Below are 21,037 nucleotides of genomic sequence, written 5' to 3'. Positions count from 1 at the left end.
TCATGCGATGGAACCATTGCAGCAGGGTGTGGTCTGAGCAGATGGTGAATGAGCATCCCAAGAGGTAGTAACAAAGAGTCGACCGCCCAGCGGATTGCCAGACATTTCTTCTCTACCGCACTGTATTACCTCTCAAAGTCAAAAGTCAAAGTCAACTTTATTTGTCAATTCTGCCACATGTACAGGACATACAGAGAATAGAAATTCCGTTACTCTCAAACCCTAGATGAAATAGCAAATGAACATTTAAATATAAGAGAGTGATTAAAAAATGCAAATAAAATAATTAAAAAGTAAAAATTTAAATAAATACAATACAATTTAACAAGAAAGCTATACAATATACAATATACAGTATTCAGGTAAGGGTAAATGACATTGAGTGTAAACCAGGCAGAGTAGTGCAAATAGGCAAATAGTGCAAATGGAGATTTAGTAATGTACGGTAAGAGATAGTGTAACAACAAAGTCTTATGAGGTAATGTGTGTGTGTGTGTGTGTGTGTGTGTGAGACAGAGTTCAGTGAGACCGTGGAGGAGAGAGGGGAGAGGGGGCAGAATCGGGAGGGAGTTAAGCTTCCTGACAGCCTGATGGATGAAGCTGTCCTTCAGTCTGCTGGTCCTGGCCTGGAGACTCCGCAGTCTCCTCCCTGACGGCAGCAGCTTGAAGAAGCTTTGCATTGGGTGCGTGGGATCAGCCGCTATGCAAAGGGCTTTTTTAGTGAGACGGGTGCTGTAAATGTCCTGGAGGGAGGGGAGAGAGACACCAATGATCCTCTCTGCAGCTCTCACTATGCGTTGGAGGGTTCTATGACAGGACGCATTGCAGGCTCCAAACCACACAGTGATGCAGCTCGACAGGATGCTCTCGATGGTGCCTCTGTAGAAAGTGTACATGATGGGGGCTGGTGCTCCTGCTCTTCTTAGTTTGCGGAGAAAGAAGAGACGCTGCTGTGATTTCTTGGCCAGTGCTGTGGTGTTGTACGTCCAGGAGAGATCCTCTGTGATGTGCACACCCAAGAACTTGGTGCTGCTCACTCTCTCCACAGACGCTCCGTCAATGGTCAGAGGAGCATGTTGGGTGTGCATTCTCCTGAAGTCCACAACAATCTCCTTCGTCTTCTCCACATTCAATATGTGCATGCACTCTGGTCCCGGTCATGTTGCCCCAAACCTTTCATCAGCTGTAAAACAGCCTGTTTCAGTTTAAGAGTTGTTTTCATGCCCAGCTTGAATCATTCTTCACCACGACGGCCTCCTACAGCGGTCGCATCACTGCAGCTGTGGTCCCAATACATCTGTTGATCTCTCGTTCCCCTCTTTGCTCACTCGTGAACAAGACTGTCCTCCACGTGGGGCAGTAACTCATCCCTGATGCAAAGTAGGTACTCCACCCTTTTCTGGGTGAGGACCATGGCCACAGATTTGAAGGTGGTGATTCTCACTCCCGCCACTCAACACTCAGCTGTGACCTGCTCCAGTGACCACTGGAGGCCACCACCTGATGGCTGACCAAGCCCGACAGGCTTCATGGTAATTACTATCACGACAGGCACCAACAACCTTACTGTCGCAGCTCCTTGCAGCAGCCTCAATGATGTCCATTCTTAGCCGCCCTCAGAATGCTGTTGGGTGTGCTAGGTCTGTCCGTCATGCTCCCTGCCACCTGATCCAACTCACCACCAGGTGATGATTAGCTGAAAACTCAGCTATCAACTGAGGTGATTATCTCTCATCCTCATGCATAAATCAGGCACTCTCCCCACCAGAGAGGTGATATTCAACGTCAGTCTCAATAGCTCTGAGCACCACACAATAATGCAATGAAAGCATATTTTTTAAAAAGGGCGACAAAAACCTTTCATTCCTATGAGCTGCAGAATAATTTGGGCACAAAACTAATTTCACTGTTCAAAAACTTGCAGCTTTCACTACAGACTGTGCAGACAGTGTTGGCAGTCTAAACTAAGTCTGTGTGATATAATCATGAGTTACACAGCATGTTTGTAGAATTAACTGGAGTCATCAGCAACAGCAGAGAGCAGCCCCACCTTAAGTCTAATAAGAGAGGACAGGAAAAGAACATTTTTAACAAAACAAATACTATTGTTATTATTATTTAAAATGTAATTAAACAGAAATGTCCGTTAAATATAAAAGCATTTTGCTTATGTTGTTAAAGAAAGGCTAGATATGATATTAATAGATGCCACGGATGTTCAAAAACTGCCATAAAGCATTAAAATAAATACAGGGATTAAGTATATACAGTTCATATGTTATAAAGGTTCATATGGATTAAAAACAAGCCCCATCCCCTAATGACCACTGCTACACTACGGTCAGGGATGCTACAAGGCACAATCTCGCCCTCCTTTTGGCAAATCCGATCACGCTGCCATCTTCCTCATGCCAAAATACAAACAAAGGCTGAAACAGGAAGTTCCGGTTCAGAGGAAGGTCGCGCGCTGGACGGACCAATCGGTGGCCGCGTTACAGGACGCACTTGATGACGCAGACTGGGGCATGTTCAGAAACAGCTCCGATGATGACGTCAACGTGTTTACGGAAGCGGTTGTGGGATTCATCGGGAAACTAGCGGATGATACCGTGGAGACAAAGACTATCACAACGTTTCCCAACCAGAAGCCGTGGGTGGATAAAACCATCCGCGATGCTCTGAGATCCCACACCGTTGCCTACAACACGGGACTCACGACGGGGGACATGGACCCGTACAAAGCCGCGTCATATAACGTGCGGAGGGCGGTGAAAGAGGCGAAGCAGCGCTACGGGAGGAAACTAGAGTCACAACTCCAACAGAGTGACTCTAGGAGCCTGTGGCGGGGACTAAGGACAATAACGGACTATAAAGCACCAACAACCGGTATGACGAATGCGGCCGTGACTCTGGCAGACGAGCTGAACACTTTCTATGCTCGCTTCGAGGATGCAGCTAAGGTCTCCAACAATGCTAGTGTTAGCGGCGCTAACGGCTGCAGACAGGAAGATACTGCCAGCACCGGAAACGTGCTCGTCATCTCCGAGCATGAAGTAAGGAGAGCCTTCAAGAGAGTGAACACCAGGAAAGCAGCAGGCCCAGACGGCATCCCAGGTCGTATCCTCAGAGACTGCGCATACCAGCTAGCTCCTGTGTTCACTGAGATATTCAACATCTCTCTATCTCAGTCGGTGATCCCCACATGCTTCAAAGAGTCCATCATTGTTCCTGTCCCGAAGAAACCCCACCCTGCTTCTCTCAACGACTATCGCCCTGTAGCCCTCACCTCAGTAGTGATGAAGTGCTTTGAACGCCTGGTCAGAGACTTCATCATTTCTTCACTACCAGACACACTGGACCCACTACAGTTCGCTTACCGTCCAAATCGTTCCACAGACGATGCCATCTCTCATCTCCTCCACACATCACTCACTCACTTGGACACTAGAAGGGGGAATTATGTTAAAATGCTCTTCATAGACTACAGCTCTGCATTTAATACCATAATTCCCTCCACACTCACCACCAAGCTGGAGCATCTGGGACTCAGCTCATCTATGTGTCAGTGGATCTCCAACTTCCTAACTGGCAGACCACAGGCAGTAAGGATGGGCGGACATGTCTCAGCCTCCACCACTCTCAGCACTGGAGCCCCCCAGGGGTGTGTTCTGAGCCCCCTGCTGTACTCTCTGTACACATATGACTGTGTGGCCACTACCAGCTCCACCACCATCATCAAGTTTGCTGACGAAACCGTCGTGGTGGGCCTGATCTCTGATAACAACGAGACGGCCTACCTGAAGGAGATTAGGAATCTGGAGAACTGGTGCCAGAGGAACAACCTCCTTCTAAACGTCAGTAAGACAAAGGAGCTGATAGTGGACTTCAGCACTAAGCAGGAGAGGAACTACCAGACCCCCGTCATCAACGAGTGCCCAGTGGAGAGAGTGGACAGCTTCAAATACCTCGGAGTTCACATCACGCAGGACCTGTCATGGTCCTGTCACATCAACACCGTGGTGAAAAAGGCCCGACAGCGTCTCTACCACCTCAGACGCTTGAGAGACTTCCAACTGCCCTCCAAGGTGCTCAGGAACTTTTACTCCTGCACCATAGAGAGCATCCTGGCGGGAAACATCTTAACCTGGTTCGGGAACAGCACCATGCAGGACAGACGAGCTCTACAGAGGGTTGTGCGGTCAGCTGAGCGCACCATCCGCTCCGAGCTCCCTGACCTGCACTCAATCTACAGCAGGCGGTGCCGGACCAAGGCCAGGAAGATGGTGAAGGACCTCAGCCATCCCAACAACAGACTGTTCTCTCTGCTGAGGTCAGGAAAGCGATTCCGCTCCCTGAAGACCAACACAGAGAGACTGAGGAGGAGCTTCTTCCCGCAGGCGATACGGTCTCTCAATCACACCACCACACAGTACTGACCCACACATACAGTTCTTACACACACACTGGACTTTCTGCACTTTGTTTACACTAATTCGATTAGATGCGTGGTCATCTAATTGAATCACTTCATCACTAAATCACTTTAAGCATATTTGCACTGCAAGAGACACTTAAATGTGGATTGCACAACACTCAAGGTCAAGGTAACTTTATTTATACCCAAAGGCAAGGTAAATTTGCTTTACAGAAAAATGACAGCATTTGGCATCCCTTTAAAAACACACATACCTAGTAAATATATAAAACTCACTGTGGCACATATATAGTAGTTTTGATATTTCGAATCAAAAACAGTTCTTATTTAATTCAGTGACAGCAACGGGGACAAAGCTATTTTTATAACGCTTTGGCCTACATCTCGGAAATAGAAACCTCCGTCCTGAGGGAAGAAGCTGAAATTCACCCCTTAGAGGATGGGAACCATTTTTAAGGATTGATAAAGCCATCCTCTGTACCTGCTTAGAGTACAGGGAGGCTAAACAAGACTGTGGCTCACCTATCAGACGACTGGACCATCTCACTATCTGATTTAGAGAGTTTTTCTCTTTGACAGAGGTCTGACCGAACCATGCCACCAAACAAAAGGATAAAACAGACTCAATAAAAGAACGATAAAACAAAGTTAAAATTTTTTGGTCAATGTGGAAGTGAACAAGTTTCCTAAGACAATAGAGGTGCTGGTGACCCTTTTTACAAACTGATTTGCAATTTTGATCAAAGTTCAGTTTTTCATTGATTATGGTCCCAAGATATTTACATGATTGTACTTGCTCTATTTTCTGACCTTTAATTAAAGTGACTCCGTGCCCATTTTGTTGTTTCCTAAAATCAATCACCATATCTTTTGTCTTAGATATGTTCAGCTGGAGATGAGACTCCTCACACCACTGAACAAAGTCATCAATGACTGGACCGTGGTTAGTTTCACCCTCTTTCAGTAAGCTGACAATAACAGAGTCATCTGCATATTTAATAATGACCCTGTTTTCATGTCTGCCCTGACACATATTTGTATAGAGAGTGAATAATAAGGGCGATAGGACACACCCTTGAGGAGAACCTGTGGAGGAGAACACTGGGTCAGACAGAACCCCATTTATTCTCACTCTTTGTGATCTGTCAGTTAAAAAATCTAAAATCCAGCCCACCAGGTTTTTCCTGATTTCAAACTGTTCTAAAAGTCTTTTAATTAAAATATGGGGCTGTATTGTATTAAAAGCCGAAGAAAAATCAATGAAAAGAAGTCTTGCAAAAGTCCCTTTACTCTCTACATGTTTAAGAATTAGATTTAGTAAAGTCAAAAGTGTGTCCTCCACTCCTCTGTTGGGCCTGTATGCAAACTGCATTGGATCCAGCTGATGTTCAGTCTCTTTCATAATCACATTTCTGATGATTTTTTCAAAGACTTTCATTACAACTGAAGTGAGGGCAACAGGCATGAAGTCGTTTAGAATTTTTGGACGACTAGATTTAGGGACAGGAACCACGACTGCTTCTTTCCAAAGAGAGGGCACATGTTGTGTTTGCAAGGATTTGTTCAAAATAACCTGAAATATAGGACTGAGTTCATCAGTGAAGGAAAAAAATGTCCATCCCGGTTTTCCCTCCAAGGCACGAGCGATAAGCAGAGTTCTGTCCTTTCCTTCTAAGATTCCTAATTATTTAAAGTAACACTCAGGTATGCCATTCAGCGTGTTAGTACGAGCTCGGGAGCAGCTTGGGAGAACAAGAAAACAGAGACTGCTTTAGGTTGCCTTCCCAATCGACTCAAAGGTTTATTTAGTACATAACAGCTTATATAGAGGAAAAAAAGGTTCGTGTGTCAGCAAGTTCTCAGTTCAAACCGGTACAGACCAAATAAGGAAACGTCTTCCTGCCTTGTGAGCAAAGAAGTATCCTGTGTGTAGTTTATCAGTTCAGCTACAATTTATGATCATCCCAGCAAAATACACTCCTAGACATAGAATACAGAGTTCTTTCATTAGTGAATTCTGAAACAAACCACCTGGCCTTTAACGAGCCTTTTTCTAAGAGATAAAGAAGGGAGGATGGGAGTAAGGAAGTGGTCTCGTCTCTGTGGTATTTTCGACCTTGGGGTACCAGCCTGTGATTCTTACACATCAATTCTTGGGTCAGAGAGAAAGAGAAAAACAACTAGTAAATGGGCCTTATTGAGTAACTCTTTTCTGTATAATATCACTACAAAACAATATCCTGTAAATGCTACCATGGTATCAAAATATCACAACAATCAGCACAAGATTTAATTAGGCGGCCACTAATATTATCAGGACCCTGGCTCTTGTTCACATTGACAGTATGAAAGGCCTTTTTAACATCGCTGAGTTCAATGATAAAGTGCTGAGTATCTCTCAGTTTCTGTTTCAGTTCAGAAATATCCTCGCTAAAATCAGAAGAACTAAAACGAGCATAAAACATGTTTAAAGCATTTGCAAAATCTCTGTCTGAATTAAAACCATCTAAGATGATCTGACTGCTGCTCTGGGGATTTTGGAACCCTGCTATGGTTTTCATACAAGTCCAGGCAGACCCAAAAATTTTTGCAGCAAATTTGCTTTCAAGAAGGTTTTTGTAGCTCTGTTTTGCTTTCAAAATCTCGATTTTCAGGTCCTTGGTGGCTGTCTGAAAATCAGTAACAGCCCCCTCTTTAAAGGCCTGTCTCTTTTTCCTTAAACAGGATTTGATGCTTTTAGTGACCCATGGCTTATTGTTAGCGTAGACTTTAACGCGCTTACGGGGTATAATCATGTCTTTACAAAATACTGCATAAGAGCTAGTAACATCCACCAAAGCGTCGAGATCATCTCCACAAGACTGAATAAAAACTTCCCAATCTGTAAGCACAGATTCTTCTGACCATATGTCAACATCCTTAGTCTTTGTCTTCTCTCGTTTTAAGACAGTTTTGTAGATGGGCAGAAGATGCACACAGTTATGGTCAGAAGATCCCAGAGGAGGAAGCGGGAGGGATTTATAAGCATTCTTCACCGATCCGTAACAAAGGTCCAACATTTTATCCCGTCTGGTAGGATAGGATACAGATTGATACAGATTGCCCAAAGTTGATTTAAGGGAGACATGGTTAAAGTCCCCCATTATAAAGTTTGGTGCATCAGGAGAAAGCGCCTGCAGCTTCTGTACTACGTCTGAGATGATGCTGCAGGTGGAAGCGGGGTGAGCCTCCGGGTGAATGTAAACTACGGTAATAAAAAGTTGTGGAAACTCACGGGGGAGATAAAAAGGGCGCAGTGACACGGATAAAAGTTCAACATCTGGTGTACAAATACACTCTCTAACAGTCACAGCGCTACAGTAACGTTTGTTCACATACAAGCATACTCCCCCTCCTTGAGATTTCCTTGTTACCCGGGCACCCCGATCCCGGCGAAAGGGAGCTCCAAAACCGTCAATTGAAAAATCGGCGTCCTGATCCAGCTCCGTCAGCCATGTCTCGGAAAAAGCCATTACACAGCTGTCCCTGAAGTCTTTCTGGAACCTGACGTTTCCCTGGAGTTCATCCAGCTTGTTCCTAAGAGACTGAACATTTCCAAGGATAACAGACGGCAGGGGAAACCGACTGACCTGTTGTCTCCTCATGCGCAATTTAACACCTCCACGTCTCCCTCTTTTCCTCTTCCTCTTCTCACTCGTTCTGTTAAAATCTTTATGTATAAAATCCGGCATACATGAGGTGAGGTCCTTACCGTCATACGGTAAGTTAAGTTGTAACAGTTCGTCGCGGGAATAAACAATCCTCAGCTGAATCCATGACGTTCTCACTATTGTGGAGCGTGTGTCACTTTGTAAGAAACTGTCACTTCTTTCAACCAAAACACATGCCAGCAATAGAACCGAAAAGAAATGATAAAAACTTATAAAAACTTAAAAACTTAAAAACTTAGGATGCCAAGCTCTCACTCACTGCCGGTCGTTGCGTGCGCATGCGCCCAGTTCAGTGGACACTGGACATCATATTTCTTCATATCCACTTAATACTGTACAGCTGCTGTTATTGTATATATATATTTATATTTCTTCATACATTCTTATATAGTTCTATACTGTGTATTGTGTATTTTGTTGTACAGTTATTTCATTTTCAACTTTAATTTATATATTTTATTTTATTCCTTCCTAGTTAAATTGACCCTCTTTAATTTTCATATTTATTTCCTATGTTATTCATAGCCTTTTTTTTTCTTCTTTAGGTCACGAGCAGTTGTGTAAGCATTTCACTGCATATCATACTGTGCATGACTGTGTATGTGACAAATAAAATTTGAATTTGAATTTGAATTTGACTGCATCTTCTGAAAAAGTTTCGTCCGGGCTCTTATTGAGCAGCTGCTCACTCTTCTAATTCAAACAATCAACAGAAAATTTCACTGAGAGATTTTTATATCAGGCTTTTAAAGCTGTGGTGTTAATTTTTAAGTAACATGAGCCGAGAGGCAGCAGCAATGCTAGGCTAACACTAGCTAGCTAGCAAGTTCATAAACCTGGTGCTAAACTGAGAGAAGGCACATAAACAATTTGAATAAGTGTAAACATTTGCTCACCAAATCAGTTTATCATGTAAAGAATCGCAGCAATGACAACAATAATCTAAGCTGAAGATTCTCCAGCTTCACCCAGTGTTGCCAACTCCTTAGTAAGGAAAATCGCTATTGGCTAAAAGTATTGGCTAAAAGTCGCTAGAATTCGCTAGATGATGTCATCACCTTATTTGCATAATTGGTCATGCTTGTGTAATTGTAACCACCGCTGTAGGAGAAAGAAATAACATTGTGGAAGAGACAAAGTAAAAAACACCCTAAATGCATTTAGAATATATTTAGAACCACAAATTAATAACTGCTAAAAGAAATGTTTGGGTTTTTTCTGTCACAATTCAAACCCTGCATTATCTGAGCTTGGGACTAGCAAAAGTGACCCGAAGTGGCGGAGTTCCACATGTGTGTGTGAGTAGTTTTAAACCTTGTGATCCACCAAAAGTAACAGTAAAAAAACTTCAGGTGGGAGCAGCAGCTTCGCTCATTCGTGATTCATTTGCAGTAAGTATGCATAGGTGTGAACATCTGTTGCTCTGACAGAAGCTGGGGGCAACTGCTGCGTGATGACTATCCGCCACCTTTGAGCGCTTTGGCATGGGTGAGCTGACCACGGCAGCACCGGCTGCTTGTTGAGAGTAAGAGCGATTTGCGCTTTCGCTTAAAAAGTCGTCATAGGTCTCCAATAACACCAGCAGAAGTCATCCGATTTGTTGCTAGTCGCTTTTAAGGAAAAAGTCACTAAGGGGGTGTGAAAACTCACTAAATGTTGCGAAAAGGTTGCAACACTGGCTGCACCCATGTTTGCACAACATACACAAGGAGGAAAAAGTGGGCACCATGAACATGCGGGCTGATCTGTGCTAGGGAGGAGGAATGCAAAACCAAGACCATTTTGTCATCTGCTGATTTCGAGAGAGTGATTCATGCATTCATATCATCTAGGCTTGACTATTGCAATAGTCTCTATTTTGGTATTAACCAGGTCCTACTCTCTCGTTTGCAGCTGGTTTAGAATGCGGCTGGCCCGACTCCTAACAGGCACTCGCAAATTTGAACATCTCCTCAATCCTGGCATGTTTGCACTGGTTACCAGTATGTCGTAGAATCGACTTCAAGATTTTGTTTTGTTTTTAAATATCTGAATGTATTAGCTCCATCTTATGTCTCGAACCTTTTATGTGGCTGTGTGGCAGGATGTAGGACCCAAACACAGGACACACAACATGGGAAGTTAATTGAAAACAGCAGCTTTATTGCTGGAAATAATTCTACACATTTACAGAAAATCAAACCAAAACAAGGAATTAGAAATAAGAAACTCAAACCTGATAATTGGAGGTGAGCTTCCCTCCCTCCAAGACATCTACAGGAAGCGCTGCCTGAGGAAAGCGGGGAGGATCATCAAGGACTCCAGTCACCCCAGCCATAAACTGTTCAGACTGCTTCCATCAGGAAGGAGGTTCTGCAGCATCCGGTCCCGTACCAGCAGACTGAGAGACAGCTTCTTCCATCAGGCCATCAGACTGCTGAACACTTCATAGACACCTCAGCTTCACTACTGGAACTTCAACATTATGCACTCCACACTGTATATAAATGCCACTTGTTTTGCACATATTCAACTCTGTATATTTTATATATTTTATTATTATTATTATTATTATTATTATTATTATTATTATTTTTTTTTTACTATTTAATTTGTAAAAATGTGTATACACACACACACACACACACACACACACACACACACACACACACAATTTAGTATACACATCCAGAAATGCATACACTATTATATATTGTACATATATTTATTAGTTTCAGGTTGGCCATTCTTGTATTTTGCTCGTTTGTGTTGTTGTGTTTGCACATCTCTGTTGCTTGTGGGGCTCGCACACAAGAATTTCACTCGCATGTGCTGTGCCAGTGTGCCTGCACATGTGATGTGACAATAAAAGTGATTTGATTTGATTTGATAAAAGTCTGACAGCAGCAGAAGGGACGAGCTTCTGTTACGTCCCCTGATACAGTCGGGTTGGAGGAACCTGTTGCTGAAGCTGCTCTTCAATTACAATTATTAAATAAAATATGGCCTACTGTCTACAATCGACAATAAATATAAATATAACTATTCAATGCCCTCTTCACCCACAGGAACCTTTAAAAGGCACTCGAGATGCTTTTGGCTGGCACGTCATCGAGCGGAAACACGGGTAAGACAATCGTATCCGAAAGGTAAGTGTTAAAGTACCGTTTTAAACAGCACCAGCTGGAAGACCGCTCACAAGAAAAACCTGTAACCAAATAATCAACAGCATAACAGACCTTTGTATGAGTACTGTTTGCTGTAATATAAATATGAAAATCACTCATGTATGTTTCTGTGGTTAAGGAATGAAGATGACCTTGGTCACAATGCCAAAGACTGTTGCTAACTCTGAAAAAGGACTCTGCTACATAAGGAGTACTTTTATGTTTGACACTTTGGGTGTATGAGGAAACTTTTGACTCGTTTCCAAGTATTTGTGATGTGTAGCGCTGAAACGCTACTCAACAGGAATTCATCATTTTGTCACATGACTGAATCTTTGTATTGTTTTGCCTTTGAGGTTTATTTAAGTACTTTAGGAAGCATCCAGGGACTTTTACTTGTTGTAAATACATAAATGGGTAAATCAGGTCATTCAGTCATCACAGAGTAGCTTTTCTCTATGTTTTCAAGTGTTGAAACCAACCTTGGAGTGAAATAAAAGCGATGAAGTGAGTGGTTTGTTTTCATTTTTACAATAACACAAAGTTTGTGTGAAGTCTTTAATATTCTAGAAAAACATCTGACTGCACAAACATGTTTGGACTTGACATCACTGAATTTCCACGAAGCTGCTCAACTGTTAAAAATAATTTAGATTCGATGCTTCCTCTTATGAAACTATGTGACCAGCATGCGTGGCTGCTGACCTGAATATAGAGCCAGCTTTAACTCACTGTGCATATTTAAAAGGATTAACTGTGGAGCAGAAACAGCAGCTAGTATTTCCTCCTACATATAAGCAAATATTTAAACTCTGATTTATGGAGCACATTTCAGGTCAGAGGTCATCAGGGAGGAGAGTTGCTGATATGGTGGGTGGCTGTAGCTCAGGTGGTAGAGCAGGTCATCTACTGATCGGAAGGTTGGTGGTTCGATTCCCGGCTTCCCCTAGTCTGCATGCCAAATATCCTTGGGCAAGATACTAACCCGAAATTGCTCTCCGATGCATTCATCGGAGTATGAATGTGTGTGAATGTCAGTTGTGCTTGTGCGAATGGGTGAATGCACAAGTTGTGTAAAGCGCTTTGAGTGCTCAGAAGAGTGGAAAAGCGCTATATAAGAACTAGTCCATTTACCATATGCGGTTACAGTTGTACACCAGGTCACCAAGGAATTCCTTCAGTTTACCAAAAAGCCCTTTTAGAGCTCAGGAGCTTCTTCCTTTTTGTGTCTCTACTCTGCAGAAACAATGAACTACAGATGTTCTCAGAGCTCTGTGTGGGGACGTACTTGATTAGAGGTTTCCTGAAAAACAAGAGGAAGCTTTGAGTGAAGTAAAAGCTCTGAATAATTTTATTAAGTCAGCCTTTGAGGTCCTCTTGAGATCTTCGTTAGACATCGTTTTTTTTGTATATGCATGTATTACTGATACTGGACGCTCTATGGTCCTAGTTTTATTGGACCTCTCTTCGGCTTTTGATATGGTGGACCATAGCATCTTATTATTAAGACTTGTCTCACTGAGGATATTAGAGGCACTGCCCTTGACTGGTTTAAATCATACCTCGCTGACAGGTCTTTTTCGGTTAACTTAGGCACCTTCTCCTCTTCCTCTGCACCGGCCTTTTGCGGTGTGCCTCACGGATCAGTTTTAGGCCCTATTCTTTTTCATTGTATTTGATCCCTCTAGGCGCAATCTTTGAAAAATACAATATCACCTTTTCCTGTTACGCCGATGACATACAGATCTATTTTGAATTTACTGATGACCTTGCTGTGTCTCTGCACTACTTTCAAGAATGCAGTGTGAGGTCAAAGAATGGTTCCTGAGTAAGTCCCTTGTTTTAAACATTAAGAAGACTGAGATCGTGGTGTTCGACAGTAATATCCCTCATGTCCAACTTCATGCTGCTTTGGGTCCCTTTGCTAGCTCTTCCTGTGACTATGACAGTAACTTGGGTGTATTGCTGGATAGCATAGCAAGTCCCGTATTCAATTTAAAATATTGCTGCTTACATTCAAAAATATTAATAAATTAGCGCCGAGTTATCTTAGTGAACTTCTCAGACCACATATTCCTGCTAGAACACTTAGATCTGCTACTCAAATACTTGTGACCCACTGGTGTCAAGACAACCATCTCACCCTCAATGTCACAAAGACAAAGGAGTTGATAGTGGACTTCCGGAGGTGCAGAGAAGTACACACCCCCATCACCATCAACGGCGCTGCTGTGGAGAGAGTGAGCAGCTTCCGGTTCCTTGGAGTACATCTGGCTGAGGATCTTACGTGGTCAGTACACACAAACAAAACAGTGAAGAAGGTGCAGCAGCGCCTCTTCTTTCTCAGGAGACTGAAAAGATTCGGCATGAGCCCCCGCATCCTCAGGACCTTCTATCACTGTGCCATTGAGAGCATCCTCACTGGATGCATCACCACCTGGTACGGCAACAGCACCGCTTACATATGTATATATACACTGTAAAACCCAATAAGTTAATTTTACTCAAAACTTTTGGTGAAACTGATTACATAAAATATTTTAAGTAACTAAAACTTAAAAATAAAAGTTAAATAAACACACTTTATTTATTAGCTTTAGATAAATATTTTTAAGTACCATTGATAAATGTTTTTATGTTATATCCACATTTTTGGTTTAGTACTCTCTACTTGATATTTTGAGTTTCAAGTACAAATCTAGCTCAAGTAACTTTAAGGAATTAATTTTTAGTTTCAAAATGTTAACCATTTTAAGCTAATACTGTCATGATACGTTGTGTGGCAGGCAGGAGAAGGACCCAATAGCAATATTCACAAACACGGGGATGAACTTAAGAAACACAGCTTTAATGCTGGCAGGACAGAATACAGGACATGCAAAACTAAACCGGAAAAACGTAAACTAATACTCGAAGGTAGACACAGGGAGATCCACACAACATGAGGGAGAACACGACGCCGAACAGAGGGAGACTCAGACAGAAATACACAGAGGGTAAACGAGGAAAGTGGGCACACACGGGGAACACAGGTGACACTGATAATCATAACGAGACAGGGCGGGGTGAACTGAACATGACATGTAGAGGCACAGAGGTTCCGACAGGAGGAGAGAGAGCACGGGGAAAACACAGACATAACGGGCTGGGGAAACATGAAACAACCACAAAGGGAGACGAGGGCTCATCAATACATAGAGGGCACACAGGGGGGAGAGAGCCATGAAGGGAAAACACTTAGGGAACAACACAACAGGGCAACTCAGAAGACATGGCCTAAATAAGGAACGAAATACAAAAATACAAAGAACTAAGAATACTGGGCCCACATGGCCCAGGACCATGACAAATACAACTCAAAAATTTTAAATACAAATGCTTGTAATATCCAAATCTACTGTGTTTTGAATTTGATTAAAAAAAAAAAGTGCCCAAAATAATTACACTTGTAAAAACATAAGACAGAAAATATAAATTCAAGTTACAGATTTATTGAGTTACTTTGACACAAAAAGCCCAAAGACATAAATCCACCACATTTTATAGGGAATAATGTCAGAAATTTTGGCACAAGGTTACAATATTAGAAATAAAGAATTTCACAACATGTTTTAAGAGTATTCAAATTTGATTAACACATGAGTATGGCCTTTTTATTAAAAAAACAAACAAAAGGAAAAGAAAATCCTGCATTATTAGGTGGGAAAACCGAATGAAAGTAATAGTATAGTGCAGCTAATACACTGAAATATAATTGGTAACCTTTTTAATATGCCAGTACTGTGGTTATGCAAAATGCACATTTGTAGAGTGCAATCACAGTCTCAACAACAAAGCAATAAAATTTTAAATAGAAAAATACTTCTTTAGAGACATAAACAAAGTGTTATAAACCTCCTTAGCGCCTTATGTCAGTTATGAGTAGTTCAGGAGGAACGTTCCTTAAGTGACATTCAAGATCCCACCTAGAAGCCAGAAATGAGATTGTCCTTCATTTTCTCTATAGATTTACAGTTATCTGACTAAAAACACAATCAAAATCAACTAAAACACAAGTGATGATGGGGGGAAAAAAATAAATAAAAATAATAAAATCACCCCTTTTACTTTGGATGTGGCTTTTAGATAATGAAGTATGAAACAGAGTCTGCAAAGATTTCTTTATTCTATTCTCTCTTTTTATAAAAAACTTATCCAGACTTGGAAACATGATAAACTGAATTACTTGCTTTAACAGGCACTTGAGGGCTGTGTAGGAATCCTGGACATTATTCTGCTGCCAAAAGATCATTTTTAAGACTCAGCACTTTGGGCTTCAACTTCCCACCCTTCAGACCCATCAAAACTTTCTGAATAAAGTCAAAAATGTTGGCCAAACATTTTGGGTAGCTTAGGTGCAGGACGTCAGTCAGTCCAAATATTACTAGAAATGCATCAGCCAGGGTGGTGAAAACAATGATCATGTTACCCTCGACCAAAATTGCAGTCTTCTCAGGGCAGAAGAATGTTGCATCGCTGGAATTGGCTCTGATCAGGAGGAGTCCAAGTGGCACTTCACTAATATCTGGTCTATCAGAATGCATCATCTACAGAAAACAAAATTACTACATGTTAGTGCATTCCTATTTCTCTTAGTTTCATCTATACAAGTCACATTTCTGGATTATTACTAGCTCAGAAATCAATTGTTTGAACAACAAAAAAGCCACAACACACCAAGATTTGAGAAAACAAACTGACAAAAATAGTACTTTTAGTAAAGCAAAGTCATACCTCTTCGTAGCAATAACAACAGAAAGTCAATAGGAGTTATATTTTTTTTTCATTTGTACAGTGATGTATGGTTGGGCTAGGAACATTATAGAAGGTCTACGCACATTAAAAACATGTAGTGTTTCCATTATGTGACATGGACACTGTTGTAGACAGATCCAAGCATGGAGATGCTTCTCAAACTCTCAAAGTGTCATAATGTTTTGAGAAATCTAAACAAGGATGCTACTAAGATATTGTTCACAACTTTGTCCAAAACTTACATCCCATGTTTTGATGAAGGTAGAGGTGTCTTCGTACAAATAGGCAGAGAGGGCATGAAGCACACCAGCACTTTGGGCATGGATATCAGCTTGTTCCTACATCACAAGAAAATTTTTATTTTAAATTATTGGCTAACCTAGTCAAGAATGGTAATTAAAATTGAAAAATTGATCAAATCAAATGAAGCTCAAAAAACAAGACAAAAACTCACTAAACTGGAGATTATAGCTTCTGAAGAGCTGAGACAGGACATCAGACACGTTCCCTGTGCAAACAGCTTTCTTTCTGAATAAGCTCTGGAGCCGGGGAGCATGTTGGTCCAGCACAGCATAAAAGTGGTTCTTCAGGTGGAGGTTTGTAATCCTGTGGAATTCTGCACAGATCTGAACACACAGGATACATTTGTGTTTACAAGTTTCAATTAGTCTATAAATCTTTGCAAAATACATCAAAATCCTTACACTCCAAAGGCATAATTTGTTCAGACAGGCCAGATAACAGGGGTTGATATAAAATACATCTTGTTAGATACTAGAGATGGACCGATCCGATATTACGTATCGGTATCGGTCCGATACTGACCTAAATTACTGGATCGGATATCGGAGAAAAATAAAAAATGTAATCCGATCCATTAAATATCACGAAAGCACCTCACAAAACTTGCAACACGCCGTAACTCACCTCAGAACGTATGCATCACGTGATAGAGCAGCTGTGGCATGCAGGACCTGTCTTGGTCTGGATAGCATGTGGAGCTTCGCTAGCAACCCAGCATTTCATCTCCGACAAAGTTATCCCCGAGAGAAGTAAAGCAAGTGTGTAAGTCCATCTCTGAATGTTTGTAAAGCATTCCTGCATTAAGCTTAACAAGCGACTGCCTCTCGCTCTCCGGCTGCTACTTCAATCGTGAAACTGCTTAAATCAGCTGATCGGCTTTTCTGTCGCGAGTCTGTCTCTCGTTTGTTTTTGGTCCACTTTGCACCAGAAAGAGCAAACCAGCGGCTGAACAACAGCAGCACGTTTAAGCTTGATAAGCTGTTGTTAGAATTTATTTAATATTAATTTCTACACCAGGATCTTTTTCTACGTAGCTGACGTAACTGTGCAGGGGCGGATCTAGCAAAGTTTAGCCAGGGGGGCCGATAGGGCATGAACAGGGAAAAGGGGGCACAAAGACATACTTTTCTTTCTTATTCTCATTTAAAATGTCGAGCTTTTAATAAATAATTATCTGACACCCAAAGTTTTAATTTGATGTAAAATGAATAGAAGTCCATTACTGTATATAGTGACTATTAAGTCTAATATATATACCCTAGTAAGCTATAGTACTTTTTACTTTGGGAAGGTACCATCTGTGCAGTCTGCAATTTTGTTGAAGAAAGATGTTGAATCTATTTAATATTTCTTGAAAAATAATTGATTTCTGTGCATTTTTTTTCACACTGCATCAAATTAAGGTTGATTACGTCGATTAAGCATCATGAGGTGGCGCGTGAGGGGTGGTTCCCTATTTTTTATTTATTTAATTTTGTTGTTGCTGGGAGTTGGAACCCTATTAGTTAGGTTGCTTAATATTTACGCTAAGTACTCTTTAAAATACCAGAATAGGGAGGATGGTGTAGGTCTAAGTTTATTAGATTGATCAGTATTGCTGAACTATGAAATATTTTTTTTGTATACAGGTATAACAGAATAGCTTTAGTGTAGTTGTTGTTTTAAACTTGAGTATGAACTTGCAGACTTGCAAAATGCAGCAAGATATTTTAAAAAACAGTTTTGTTGATTAAAAAACACTATATCGGATTCATATCGGTATCGGCAGATATCCAAATTTATGATATCGGTATCGGACATAAAAAAGTGGTATCGTGCCATCTCTATTAGATACATCTATATACATTCTTACCTGGGACTGGGATTTCAGAGTAAAATGGTAAATGGTAAATGGCCTGTATTTATATAGCGCTTTACTAGTCCCTAAGGACCCCAAAGCGCTTTACATATCCAGTCATCCACCCATTCACGCACACATTCACACACTGAGTAGGCCAGCAATCCAGGATCTGACCTACTGGTAGGTCATCATTGATGATCTCTTTGCATTGCAAGGCCAAAGTTGTGAGCATCAGCTTTGTAATCAGGATTCTTTTCACTTTTCTCGACTTCATCTACAATCTGTAGTCTTAGCTGGTCAAGGTAAACAGCATCTTCACCCCTGAAAATTTACTTCTGCCCTGGCATGGACATAACAGTAAAACACAGAAGACAAGACAGACTACACAGAGAACAGAAAAGACACACAACCAAGGAGACACAGATGAAACATAACCAGCCCAGAACTCAACTAAACCTTAACTAATAATAACAACAATACAAGAACTTCACCTCATTTCAATATAACATAAGAAAGCAAAACTACAAAATAAACTCAAAATGCTGGTTCACAGACCCAGCCCCTGACAGATAAAAAACTAAGTCTTTCACTAATGAACACTGGGCATCAGAATAAAATAAAACGAAAAAATAACTGTTTGGTAAATATATTATTGATGGATTCACCCTTAAGCTAACCTAAAATAGACCAGGCACAACAATTTTACAGTTCAGAAGATTCTACATTTCAACTTGGTATACATAACTATTTGCAATGTAAACCAAGTTCTACCGCGTAATTATGTAATGATTATTCACTGCTTTTGTAAGTATGTCCTGTGCCTACAATTTTGCTGCCCCAGTTTTAATATGTACAACTCCAGAGAACTAAACGTAAGTTTTAAGTTCCACTAGTTAGCAAATGGGCTAGCCAATATCAATATCCACGTATGCGCTAAGTGTGAAGCAGCGCAGCAGTGCATATTGATTCAACAATTTAACCACAAGGCAGTTTATAATCTGCAAATCCAGAAATGCCTTCTAAAGACTTCTTTTAAAATAGTAAGAGATTAGAAAAGTTATTAACACATTATTAGTCCCAGGGACTAATAATGTGTTATACTAAATATGAGCGTATTAGCATAATTCATGCAAACACTTTGGGGCCAAGCCGACATGGATAAAACGACGCATGCATGTAATTCTTAAATGCCTGCTAGAGTTGTACATTTATGACGATAAAAACCCATATTACAACGGAGAACTATAGTTTCAGAAAAAATAAAACTTACCACAAAGCGCTCCTGAAGATGCCGCGAAGGCGGTAAATGCAGCTAGCCAAGTGCAGAGGGTTAGCTGTTCCAGTTCAAAAGTCCGTAACATACCATAGCATGCCCTCCTTTATCCAGCGTCAAAGGCAATGCCGCAAAAAACCCGTTGACAAATGTTTTTATTTCTGTTCGGATATTAACGTTCCACAAGTTTCTTTCGGGGTAATGAGCGGGCATTCGCACTCGAAGCGAGGAATCCAAGATGGTTGCCAGCACTTCATAAAGAAACAGGTGGCGCACGTAGGTACGTACGTAGGCACGTAAGTGACGTCAGTGTTAAAACTCAAATTATTTGAGCGCAATGCTAGAAACTAATCAATATATTCAAGTACTGATAACTTGAAAAAACAAAATTGTTCAAACTACTCAAAAAAATAAAGGTGTATGAACTTATAACAGGTTTTTAAGTAGTTGGAACTCATTTCATTTATCAAACTATTACTATTCGGTCTTACAGTGTACATATGTATATATGTATACACACACACACACGTACATATATATATTTAGTATACACATTCAGTAATGCGCACACACTCTTATATTGTACATATATTTATTCATATAACTCTCAGATTTACCCATCTTATATTTTGCTTGCTTGTTCCCTGCTTAGCTCTATGTCCTTCTCTAGTCTCGTGTTTTTTGTATTACTTTCCCTGGAACACTCTCTCACAGTCTGTTTCTAAAACCTAAAGAGAATTATGGATTTGATCAACTGGTCTCTGAATGCTATTGACACCCTTTTCTCAACGAGAAGTCTGGGCTTGGAAGAGCCCGAGTGCCCTGGAGGGACTTTCCCTGCCGGATACACGATGGACGGGTGGCAGAAATGGAGGGTCGTGTGCCTGGCGGGACTGTCGATCGAGGACGCTGAAGATATCTATCTATTCGGAACCATGATAACAGGGTTCTTGCTGATCGGAGCTGGCTTGGCCCTGGCTTATCGGAGAATTAAGAGAGCGGAACTGGCTGTTCAAACCCCCCCAAGGCTGCCCGCTGGGATTGAAATGATGGGACGAGGCGCGACTTCTCAGAACGGGCTCATTGAGAGCAGCACGGTTAAGACCTTGGAGACGCTTACGGCTGCCGTGAATACTCAGAATAACACCTCCGAGCGTATATTGGGTTACATCAAGGAGAGGCCTGCTCAGAATAACACCTTTGAGCGAAAGTTGGATTACATCGTGGAACAGCTCACTGCAGTCGTGAGTTCTCAGAATCGGCTCTCTGAGCAAAAGAATGACAAGACCACAGAATGCAAGTTTGATACCATAATGGGGAAGCCCGCGGTTCTCCAACGGGAGATTGAGAGACCAGTGTCGGAGTGTTAAAGAACAGCTTGAAATTCTCATGAGGTGTTGCAAAAGAAAAATCACCATCATAATCCAGCTACCCCTACAGCGCCAGCTGCGTGCTCAAGGCTGGAGCAGAACAACAACTCCCTGATGACGACTGTGTTGAGTCTGTTCCTTCCCATCCCATGCAAGGCCACCTGAG

General features: G+C 41.5%; 2 protein-coding genes across 2 annotated transcripts; one reads left to right on the top strand and one right to left on the bottom strand.

The window, feature by feature from the left end:
• Positions 1-15,106: 15,106 nt before the first annotated feature.
• Positions 15,107-19,777, bottom strand: LOC146623649 (uncharacterized). The gene is made up of 5 exons (XM_085364962.1): positions 19,499-19,777; positions 18,365-18,609; positions 16,546-16,711; positions 16,328-16,425; positions 15,107-15,877 (listed from the first exon to the last, which is right to left on the bottom strand). Exons 2-5 carry the CDS (start codon positions 18,500-18,502, stop codon positions 15,560-15,562), a joined length of 720 nt encoding a protein of 239 aa, XP_085221088.1. The 5' UTR covers positions 18,503-18,609; positions 19,499-19,777; the 3' UTR covers positions 15,107-15,559.
• Positions 19,778-20,241: 464 nt separating this feature from the next.
• LOC146623648 (uncharacterized) lies at positions 20,242-20,871 on the top strand. Its single transcript, XM_085364961.1, has one exon. The coding sequence runs from the start codon at positions 20,242-20,244 to the stop codon at positions 20,869-20,871; it is 630 nt and encodes a 209-aa protein (XP_085221087.1).
• The last annotated feature ends 166 nt before the right edge of the window (positions 20,872-21,037 follow it).

Source organism: Diplotaxodon limnothrissa, linkage group LG11 (assembly GCF_057381915.1).
Source record: "Diplotaxodon limnothrissa isolate DT_005_m linkage group LG11, D_limnothrissa_male_GT1.1, whole genome shotgun sequence".
NCBI classification, from domain to species: Eukaryota; Metazoa; Chordata; class Actinopteri; order Cichliformes; family Cichlidae; genus Diplotaxodon; species Diplotaxodon limnothrissa.
Note: the sequence above shows the minus strand (reverse complement) of the source record. Positions and strands in the feature narration are given on the sequence as shown.

Bases quoted from the DNA above. Each gene is read 5' to 3' on its own strand.
- LOC146623649 (XM_085364962.1), bottom strand. From the start codon at position 18,502: ATGAAGTCGAGAAAAGTGAAAAGAATCCTGATTACAAAGCTGATGCTC. The intron at 16,712-18,364 runs GTGTGCGTGAAT...CTGTGTGTTCAG, and splicing joins GGCCTACTCAGTGTGTGAAT to ATCTGTGCAGAATTCCACAG. The intron at 15,878-16,327 runs GTAAGTTTTGGA...TGTTTTCTGTAG, and splicing joins CCTTCATCAAAACATGGGAT to ATGATGCATTCTGATAGACC.
- LOC146623648 (XM_085364961.1), top strand. From the start codon at position 20,242: ATGGATTTGATCAACTGGTCTCTGAATGCTATTGACACCCTTTTCTCA.